This window comes from Haliotis asinina, chromosome 4 (assembly GCF_037392515.1).
Source record: "Haliotis asinina isolate JCU_RB_2024 chromosome 4, JCU_Hal_asi_v2, whole genome shotgun sequence".
Classification (NCBI taxonomy): domain Eukaryota; kingdom Metazoa; phylum Mollusca; class Gastropoda; order Lepetellida; family Haliotidae; genus Haliotis; species Haliotis asinina.
The window spans coordinates 44,604,316-44,615,660 of record NC_090283.1 but is presented as its reverse complement, the minus strand read 5'-3'; the positions used below and the strand labels follow the sequence as shown (position 1 = coordinate 44,615,660).

General features: G+C 42.2%; 1 protein-coding gene across 1 annotated transcript; it reads left to right on the top strand.

Annotated features, from left to right (window-relative positions):
• Positions 1–412: 412 nt before the first annotated feature.
• Positions 413–8,397, top strand: LOC137282501 (monocarboxylate transporter 12-like). The gene is made up of 6 exons (XM_067814254.1): positions 413–496; positions 4,173–4,381; positions 4,795–4,938; positions 5,619–6,404; positions 7,509–7,559; positions 7,936–8,397. The coding sequence occupies exons 2-6, from the start codon at positions 4,198–4,200 to the stop codon at positions 8,259–8,261; spliced, it is 1,491 nt and encodes a 496-aa protein (XP_067670355.1). The 5' UTR covers positions 413–496; positions 4,173–4,197; the 3' UTR covers positions 8,262–8,397.
• The last annotated feature ends 2,948 nt before the right edge of the window (positions 8,398–11,345 follow it).

Sequence of the window (11,345 nt, the reverse complement as noted above, 5' to 3'; positions counted from 1 at the left end):
GAGTGCTAAGCTAGTAAAGTCAGTCTGAGTTATAATTGTTTCCTTTAAAGAGGCTCGTCTAAATAATGGGTTCATCTAAGGGCCCCAGTCTGTTGTCTATATTTTTGTGACAGAACTATCATTCAAAAAACTGATTATTACCTTTGAGACCTGTGCAAGTCTAACCTGACAGCCTTCTGTGGACAGTTTCATTCGGTCGATAACGGTATGGTGTTATGCAGCTGACTTCTGTTGTGGTAAGATACCAGGATAATAACGACAAAGCATTAAATTTGACGCTCTGAAAAAAAACGTGATCTGAGCCATTCTAGCCTTGTGGTATAGTGAGCAGGTTTGCTTGCAAACCGGAAACGGGGTCTTGTCACGTGATATTTAAATTAATAGCAGTGGCGTCGTGTTCAGTCATCCCACCTCGCAAGGCGTCGATTCCATGGTATTGGTATTGACCTGTAGTTCTGCGTGCTGTGGATAACTTCTTCAGCTGTTCGTTTCGCAGGTAACGTAAGAAATGTGTTGAAATTGTGCTACTAAACTGGCATTATTAGGTTTGTGGATTACTACACGGTTGTGGTTGTTCTGTTACTAGGACTGCTGCCATATAGCAATGGATAGCAATGGATAGCGCTGTGGTGGCGTTCGGTACAATACGCATCTCTAGTGTGCGTACTCTGGCCTTATGACCCCCGAAGATCAAGGTTAGAAATAAGCTGCAATAACCGATGCTTGTCATAAGAGGCAACTTTCCACTCGCTGTCGCCAAACTGTTATTCTTAAAGGAGACTGAAATATAGACTCTGCCATGCATGCTGAGTCAGTGAGTGAGTTTCGTTTTACACTCAGCATCATTCTAGCTATATGGCGACGGTCTGGAAATAATCGAGCCTGGACCAAACAGTCCAGTGAGGCAACAGCATCGATCTGCGCAAGTGGGAACCGATGACATGTGTCAACCAAGTCACCGAGCCTGACCACCCGATCCCGTTAGTCGCCTCTTACGACACGCACAGTCGCCATTTATGGCAAGCATGCATTTATGCTGATTTGTTTTAGAGGTTGAGCATGTTCGAATCCTTACTTGCGGTGGAGTAGGCTACTGGTTAAAGCGTTCCCTCGTCAAGATACCGGTTTGATTTCCCTCATGGTTGCAATGTGCGAAGCCCATTTCTGGTGTCACGCGTCGTGATATTGCTGGAATATTGCAAAACAAAACCCGGCGTAATGGAAAATTGGCGTCACGGAAAATGAATCTTTTATAATGTTGTAATATAACAGGGTCATCCATTTCCTGAGCTATCGATTACGGACAGGCATCAGAAATATGTGAGCCATGCCTTTGAAATATCTCGCTTGCACCCACCTGAAATAATATAACAGTGATGTGGTATATATGGAAAGCCTCTTGAATAGCAATTATGCAATATGTATTCAGTAATATGCCATCGTATGGACTATATTTCCTTTTTTGTTCTGTCAATAGTGTGTCATGTTTCAGCATTAATATGGAAACAGTTCAAGCTGTTACATTTGCATTTTTTAACATTAGCAGAACGTGACGTTATAATGACACCCACAAGAGGCATGTAACAAAATGGTTAGTTATATGTAATGAATAAGTGGTAGGTTTTCAATCATTGGTCAAAATATCAACCGAAATACATAAGCGGTTCATTCCGAAAAGCGGGTTCATGCAAATGTGTGTGGAATGCCTTTTTGGTTCACACGTCAGTGAACCAAAATGTACTCGGTCAGAGTCTCACGGGATCATTTCCTGTTGTAAAAAGTTTTGAAAAAATCTACATATACATTGCTGAAATATAGGCAATGCGTGAGAGAGAGAAATTATCGTCACACCGGTAATATTTCAGCCATATTGTGACGTCAAATGTTTTGCTATTTCTTAAAAGGCAAAAGCGAAAATGCAAGACATGCTATTTATTGCTTAACTCCGCACACACCAATATTCCAGTTATGTGGAGAAATAATAAAATCCAGTCTGGACCAGATGATCCAGTGATCAACAGCCTTCGCATCCCTCTACGCAGGTAGGATACGATAACATGTCAACCAGGTCAGCAGTCTAATAGGCGATTCCGACCCTCGAGCATATGACAGAACCAGCATGACTCCGATCCTTACAACCCTTCTGAGCATAAGCAACTGTAGAAATATTTTCTGTAAACGAACTGTTTTCTTGTCCATGCCAACTGGCAGTATACGTTACCAGCAAACATGGTCCTTATGTGAGCGTAGAAACAACTTGACCATGTTGAATGATCAGTGTCAGCTTGGTGTTAGCAAGGTTACTACTGGCCGGGCAATTGGGACTTGTCCCTGAGTGTTGTTATTCAGCCACAACGCTGTAAATACAATGGCTCTTTTACTATAAGTCGGACACAATCCCACGAAACCCATACAGTGGTAAAGACTGCTAACCGATTTCACGAACACCTGCTGTCATTATTTATTCGCAGGGATAAAATGCTGTAAATGTAACGGCCACCTTGTCGTTTAGGCCTACTGCATTCTGTCTTTGTTATTGCCTTTTTCTTTTCAGTAACTATCCGTGAAGATCCCGGGGTAACATAGGCCTACAGTAACCCACGCTTGCCATGAAAGGCTAGTATGCTTCTCGTAAGAGGCGACTAACTGGATCGGGTGGTCAATCTAGCTGACTTGGCTGACACATATCATCGGTTCCCAATTGCGCAGGTCGATGCTCATGCTGTGGGGCACTGGATTGTCTAGTCCAGACTCAATTATTTACAGCCCGCTACCATATAGCTGGAATATTGCTGAGTGCAGTGTAAAACTAAATTCACTCATTCTCTCATTTTCCGTAACCAGTTATGCGCTCACTAAAAGTAGGGGATATTAAAAGAGCGGCAAAAACAGGAATGTAGATTTCTCCGTGTATTTCAGGTATTAGGATAACTATTGTCCACCTTAGCTTGTTGCACATTGACCACTAGGTATCCTTAGATCACAAAGGTTCCAACTGAGTTGAGTCCAATCAGGGATTCGAACCCACACCCTCAGAGTTAGGCGGCTGACCTTGTGTGCTGGTGATTTGGTGCCTAGCTCTGAGGATGTGGGTTTGAATCCCGGATGACATTCACCTAAAAAAATACTAGACTTTGTACCTTACTAAGAAAGTGTAACCCCAAATATAGCATATGTTACCGTTATTAACCGGTTTGGGGCATTTGGTTTATCACTTCTGGTGAACTTCGCGTTGCCTAAAAAAATATCTGCATCGTCATTTTATTTCATTTTTACAGATTAAGATAGATATGCAGCAGAGAGGGTTCGGGTGATCCTGGCACATTCAGGCTGGTAAAGCTCATCATCAGCTCAAGGCCCTCACCCCCTCTACACGCAGCCCAGGCAGCGAATGGGACTTCTCCCAGGAAACACTGCCTAGTCGAACCCAAAAGAACTTTCCGGAGAATATGAAGGCTCCCCAACACTGCAGCTTTCTGCATTATCCAGATTGTCAGAAGGGCTGTGCTCCCGGTGGAGAACCCAGGCACTCTCCTGATCTGCGCCAAGAGATCTGGATGTACCAAACCTAGGGCACCGACAACAATGGGGAGCCTGACGACAGTGTACTGGAGATGCAAACGAAACATTTGAAAGGCGAGGTCTGCATGTTTATCACGCTTTTCCTGAATCTTGCCAATCACATTGCTGTCAAAAGGGACAGAAAATTCAATGATATAAATAATTTCATTGGCTTTATCAAAAAGAACAAGATCAGGTTTGTTAGCTGGAATTCGTCTCAGGCTGTCATAGCCACAGGCATGGCGGGGACGATAGTAAAAGCAGCGAGCCATTATTATTTGTATTATAGGATATTTATATGGCGCACATATCTATGCGACCATTGCTTGCTCAAGGCGCTGGTATTTGTTTCCCTCGATCAGCGTCACATCGTATAATAAAAAAAGCCAACGCCCTAAACGGACTGAAGTCAGTTCTTAATGGCAGTGCAAGTATCTCATGATATGCCGACTGAAACTGCAGTTCCGTGTGATGTGTGTCCGTTAGTTGTGTATTATTTGAAAACGACTTTCTGAGATAGATATTAAACGGTGTACTAGAATACTCGGAAGTATAAGCAGATGTCGACTGAACGTTGTACATATCATGCTTTAAGTCGTCAATATTTTCAGAACTGAAACCCTTTTTGACATCGATATGGGGAAGCGGAGTATTTACTCAGCAGTTGTCCTGTTCGCGTCCTTTGCAACAATGCTCTTTGGACCAAGCATCGTGTATGCAAGCGGAGTAATCCACGTAGCGTTGCTCGAAGGATTCCAGGAGGATGTGGCAATGACAGCATGGGTTGGATCTCTATTTTCCTGCATGTTTGCTCTCACAGGTAAAGAAATGAATAACGAGGGCGAATATCTGAAAGTACTGCTGTCAGTGTCAGTTACCAGTGTTTGCATGTTTGCATGTTTACAAGGAAATATCAGATCTTGAAATAAGAAGGGAAGTTGCTAAAAGTACTTATGTCGGTTTCATTCAGCACTGTTTGCGCTCACAGGTAAGGAACTGACGGAACCTAAATAAAGAGTTCGAGTATCTAAAAATATGTCTTTCAGTACCACTTCCCAATGTCTCTATGTTCGGAAGGAACTGGCGAAACCTGAAATGAGAAGGGAAGTTGCTGAAAGTATTAAAGGCAGTTTCAATGACAAATACTTGCATGATATCTTGCATGTCAGTTTCATTGACCAATGCTGATGGGTTGCTGTGATGGTATTTGTACATATTTCCTTACTATTCCAGGACCAGTTGCCAGCATGGTCATCAACAAGTTTGACTGCAGAACGTGTGTCGTGATATCAGGAGTCTTGATGATGGTTGGGTTCTCAGCCAGCTGTTTTGTGACTGAAATAAGGACATTGTTTGTCACCTATGCCTTAATTGCAGGTATGTGAAGTACGTGAGTCCTGGGTTCTGACTGGGACACTCCAATGTCGCTCATTCTCAATCCTGTACCACAGGTGTCCGGCCAATGTAAATTTGATCGTTTTCTTGTTTACGTTAAACGAGTGATACATAATGAAAACATTATCAAAATCTGTAATGTGGACACCTTTGATATATCCCTTCATGGACAAAATCTTATATTTTAGTTTGATGGTGAGGTAACTAACAGCTAGTAATAACGACAACTCCAATGTCAAATTAAGTTCAAGAAAACTGAAAGGCAGTAAAATAGAGAGTCTATTTTGAAACACTTCGGAACATTGTTTATTGTATGAATAATCAATCCTGCTAAATATTAATCAATGGGCAGAGAAATGACATTCTCTGAGTTTGAGAATTGTTGAATATATTCTTTTGGGAGACGTGCATTTCCAGAAGGCGCACACAAACACCTTTCAGTGTGACGCGTGACAGTAGAAGATGTCTGCTTTAGGAGAGCCCATGGAACGTCTGCTTGGGAGTATTTACTTGAAAAATGTGACAATGACAAAGAGAGACTCGCTAGTAACATGCCGGTAAAGGTTGGGTCACCCTTTAATTTTCCATGCATTCTGTACTTGAAAAAATACGTACAATAATGGCATGAGAACGACTTTGATGTGCTGTCGTTCATATTTCAGGTCTTGGCACAGGTTTGGCACAAACAGGAAGTTTCGTCATCATTGGCTATTACTTCCCTGTAAAAACAGGTCTGGTCACAGGAATATCTGTCTCAGGAATTGGATTTGGCATTTTCATACACCCCCCACTCTTGCAGTATCTGACTGAAACATATGGAGTCCACGGCGCCTTCCTTATCACTGGTGGAATAACACTTCATGTATGCATTGCGGGAATGCTCATGCGTCCATCCAACATAGAGCGCAAGAGAAAGCAACGGGTTGGAAATGAACTACCCGCTAGGAGAAATATAGCATCAATATGTCGGGATGTAACGAGTGTCTACCGTGTTTTAAGTAATGTATCCTTTATATTCTTTCTATGCAGTCTCTTGTGCTTTTCAATTGCTATAGCAACAGCATATCTCTTTCTTCCGGATTTCTTCTTAAAACAGGGATCAACATTCCAAGAGGGTGCCTTTGTTATATCAACCTCAGGCCTGGGAAGTATTGTCTCTCGGATTCTAACTGGATTTTCACTGAGTGACGAGAGGATTCCAGGTGCCACAATATATGCCTCTCTTAATGGTTTGATGGCAATTTTTACGTTCATGCTGCCACTGTTCAGCACATCTTCATTTCTGAGAATACTTTATGGCTTTATTCTTGGATTGTATACTGGAGGGACATGGGTTCTCCTCAATACTCTGACACTTGAAATTCTTGGAATTCAAGACTTCGCCACAGGTGTCGGTGCAGCTTTATTTTCCTGTGGAGTTGGCTATCTTACTGGTCCTCCTATTGCAGGTACGTACACATACACGAGTGAGAGGCTTACAATTCATTGTCACGTAACACAATTATACGACAATGTTCAATATTTCTGAAAGGTGTCAAGACACAAAGGGATATTATTTATGTTTGGATGTATATTTCTGAATGACCAAACAGGAGGAGAATCTTAAGTGAAATATAATACTGTACAACCTAGGAATAATCTTCGTTGTGGACACGTCAACATCTTCCGACAACAAGACAGAAATACTCTTCATTAATATGAAGTCGAGTTGCAATTACTGATTTTGGGAAAGGAGTATGTTAAAGGGGTTTCCTCAGTGTTAGTCACGTGTGATGACAAGACCTTCGAAACTTATGCTGTATTCTTGCAACTTCTTGCATGAGTGAGTGAATGAGTTTAGTTTTACGCCGCACTCAGAAATATTCCAGCTATATGGCGGCAGTCTGGACCAGACAATCCAACAACATGAGCATCGATTTGCGCAATTGGGAACCAATGACGTGTCAACCAAGTCAGCGAGCCTGACCACCCGATCCCGTTAGTCGCCTCTTACGACAAGCATACTCGCCTTTTATGGAAAGCATGGGTTGCTGAAGGCCTGTTCTACCCCGGGACCTTCACGGGTCACTTCTTGCACGATAGACAACGCCTCGCTGCATAATAAATGTCCTGAAGTAAGAGTAAGATGTACCTCTTGTTGCTCATGACTCTGTCGTCGACATACTACGTTGGAATATTTAGCTTTAGTGAGTGAGTGAGTTTATATTTAACGTCACATCGGCAATATTTCAGCCATATCGTGACGAGAACATTTAACAATGAAAAGGACTATATCTACATTATAAAACCTGTCAACGAAGGACAGTAAAACAACCAGAATATCACAAATAGCATTAAGACTAGCATGGAAAGTTGAAACTGATATCACCATATGAACAATACAATATAAAACAGGCTATAGACCGCCAACAACTGGAGGTAGATCACCACACTAGGGACTATTTAGCTTTAAGACGAATGGAACAAAAACACAGGGAAGTTTGGTAGTTGAGTACTAGGATATCATTTTTTGCAACATTGTCTCAGTAGCATTATCTCTGTTTACATTTCAGGTGCCATAGTAGAATCAATCGGGTCATACTACAGCGCCTTCCTCCTTTCTGGTATGTCAGGGGAACTATTCCTAGTTGATAAGTAATTTATTTTGGCTCAGTGCATGATCAGTTAAATGTTCATTGCTTTGGATTGAATTACTGAGAACGGAAAAGCGTGGGCTTCTATGTTAGAGTTTCAAAAACGATGTGCTCTTATACGTATGAGAGCCAGCAGAAAAGTACGTACATAAACTCTGTCATCATCAGGTGAGTATCCAGATTGAATATACTGTACATTACATGCGTTTCAGTGCCATAGGATGTTCGGTTGTTCTTCAACCGCATACAGCTATATCCTTGCTTGATGGTAAATTCGCTTTTCAACAAAACGTACGTCAAACTCCTAGTTCTAGTTAATTTTCAAAGACGTACGAACTTTTTGTAGGTGCCATGTTTTTCTCGGCCGCGGTCTTTGAATTCCTGTCATCTCTCAGCAAGAGGACACAAGCAAGCACAAAAGACTCCCAGCTGACAGTACCTCTGAACGAAGATACTGAAGTATCGCCAATACAAACATCAAAACCTGAAGTAGCACTAATACAAGCATCACAACCTGTGACTGAAACAAAACAAACATCCAGCGAGCATTGTGATCATGACAAATCTACGGCAGCAGTAATAGATGCACTGATGCCAGCAATTGCATCAATAGAGAATTGTAGGGATGATTATGGTGAAGGGGATAACAAAGTAACCGATACAAACTACTGAAACAAAACACAAGTGAAGGCTGTCTTGTGAGGACACTGTAGCCGGTTACAGAAGTATGTCACAGATATCAGTGTATACTATTTGATCAAGCTTATATGCAGAATCCTGAAGACCGGTACACTGAAACGGGTAACAGGCGTGTTTCGTTGAGAAGACAGTATTTTGATCATGTATATGTGAACCCATGACCATTTACTGAAGTGGGTAATATGTGTATGTCGCACGACGAACATGATGGTTCTGATGGTCAGTAAAGACCCGGATCAGAACTGGTACCTGGATCCGGATCAGAACAGGTCCTCAGTATCTTCATCAAGTCATTCCTGCCGTAAGAGGCACGTAACGGGATTGGCTGGTCAGACTCGGTGATTTTGTAGACACATGGTATCTCAGTGGCGTAGATCGATCCTCATACTGTTGATCAGTGTATTGTCTGGTCCAGATTGGATTAATTACAAACCGCCGCCATATAGCTGGAATATTACTGAATGCGGCGCATAACTACACTCACCGTTTGGTGGTGTTGTTCAGTGTGACGATGGTCCGTGCAACATAATTAAGTCACTGAGAATAAAATGTATTATTTTGATTATATTGTTGTTGATTATATTGTTGTCTCATGACAACGGGTATACGGAAGCGGGAAAAAATAGTAGTACTACGTTATTGCTTATGCTCATGGGAAGTGACATAATCCCAGTTCCATTTTCACGACCCTTTGTCAGCAAAGACTGGCACTTTTACTATGCAACTCTATATATTAACTCATTGTCACTGAAACTATATACAGGTCCCTGTTCATAGCTCCCTAAACTGATAATGACAGCGCGGGTTTGTATCTTTGACCATGCAACTCAACATAGTGTTATAGCGTCTAAATCAGGACAGCCATCGTCTGGACAGCATTCTGTCTTAGCTTCGTACCACTGTTCCCTTGATAATCATGGCATGCCGCAACTGTCGAACAGTGAATGACTCGGTGCATGCTTTCTTTCTAGGGATGACACGTCGGAATGCAAGTGCATAATTATTTTATAAAACGCACGAAAACCTCGTCCTATCATGATTTAGCAGCTTCGTTTTGACGACATGTACTTAGTATCAAATACAGAACCTGAGACAATAGTTACTTGAACTTTGGCTACGAACCATACCTAGCTAGCATATTAAGAGTGAAGAATTAATTAAAATTAGGATGAAACATATCTGGCAAAATATTGTGTAGGGTGGCGTGTCTTGGTTTCTTTTGCGGTTCCGTATATATATATGTGTGTATGTGTGTATATATATATATATATATATAAGCGAACGCTTTAACCACTAGACTACCCTACCGCCCCGGGAAGCTCAAGGGATGGGATGACGTTATTACCACCTACATGAGGGAGATGAGGATTGGAAGCAAGCAGAAAAATAACTGTGGAAAGACTAATATTGAGAGGCTTTAGTCAGGGTGGAAGCATCATTTGGAAGTTATGGAGACAGTTATGAAACTTCGACTTATTGTCTGTCGCCCGGCAGTCCGTGGATGTTCCAGTCGTTTAGGATTCCAATGAATTTTGTATGACAAATATGATCTAACGCCCTGAAGAAGATTCGGGTCATAGCCCACGCTCCTTGTATGAGGCGACAAACGGGATCAGGTAGTCAAGCTTGCTTTACCTAGGTTAATGAATGCCGTGTCCAACTGTGCAGATCGATGCTTTGCATGTCAATCACTGAGCTGACTTATCCAGGATAGACTACTTACAACTGAACAAATAACGAGTCTGTGTTAAACAACAAAAAACAATGGTGTGGTCAAGGTTGAGGTGCTTTTGAAAGGGACGTAGTATCATAATACCATGTTACGGATGAGAAATGACTGTGAATAAACGCCCGTGAGTCCTCTGTAAACCAGCCAAATATCACACAAAGGAGTCTAGAATATTTGCTTCTATATTGGATAAAGACAAAAACAAGATTACAATGACTGATCGTACCTACTATTACCAGTATTACCTAAGAGGGCGAATATATCGGGGATCATATTTTTCATACGGCGCCTTAGGGTAAAATATCACTTTGTCATGGTAACGTGACGCTATGAACAATGTCATCACATCACGGTTCTTCTGTGACGCTGCGTTCTACATCTGGCGACGAGGGGTAGCCAGCCCATGTTTAAAAGTAAATTTGAGTTTATTTCCTCAATTTAAGGACTTCGATAACAATCAGCATTATCTCATTTTACCGCACTAAGCTCCGATGTAATACAATTAGGTCGCTATTCTAACATATTAACACAATTTGTCACCAAAGTCTTGATCCTTGTAGACATGTTGGTTGGAGCTCGATGACAGCTGTTGAAAGTTCGATTTTGACAAGGCCTCTTTAGTGGTCAGTCTTGGAACGTGAGCGTTAGCAGAGAGGTAAGCATAAATATAAAGTCGTCCCCGCCATAAACATCAGCAACTGTTCCTTCCACACGTTACAATTCTAGCGTGTGGTAACAAAGCTATGCCACACCACCATCTTATAATGCCACCCTGACACGTTCATCAATTTTGCTAAGGCGCTGATGCGCAACTCGTCGTGGCAATGCGTGTAATTTAGGTGGCCCGCTTGAATGCGTGAAGCCCAGTTAGCTCCGGTACGTTTCCTGCTTCCGCGTAAGTTACACACTTGGCACGTAATGCGTAACTGAAAATGGTGCTAAATGTCACGCACGACATAACAACAGATGCAAGTATTGTTGGTCCATAGTTTACGTCTAGTGTACAGCACAGTATGCACGACACGCATAGTTCGAGCACGGCTAGGTAATGCCACTCTACCTTTGCACGAAGCAGTCGCGGTATCATTTGGCCCCGCTTTGTCCCACTTCACGCCACGCTATATAAACAGTAGGCACCGCCACCAGCTTCATTTATTGCTGTACACCTACAAGATGTTGAACACCAGAGAACAAGACTGCAGAAAAGACAAGGTGTGTATGTCTCGCAGGTGCAGCACTATTACTTCTTGAAGACCAGCAAATACAGCAACAACAGACCAGCCCCAACTAGGAAAAAATAACCGTACGGACAGTGTGGGCATGTAGGG

Coding starts and splice junctions, on each gene's coding strand:
- LOC137282501 (XM_067814254.1), top strand. CDS start 4,198: ATGGGGAAGCGGAGTATTTACTCAGCAGTTGTCCTGTTCGCGTCCTTT. Junction 4,939..5,618: donor CACCTATGCCTTAATTGCAG/GTATGTGAAGTA, acceptor TTCATATTTCAG/GTCTTGGCACAGGTTTGGCA. Junction 7,560..7,935: donor CAGCGCCTTCCTCCTTTCTG/GTATGTCAGGGG, acceptor AACTTTTTGTAG/GTGCCATGTTTTTCTCGGCC.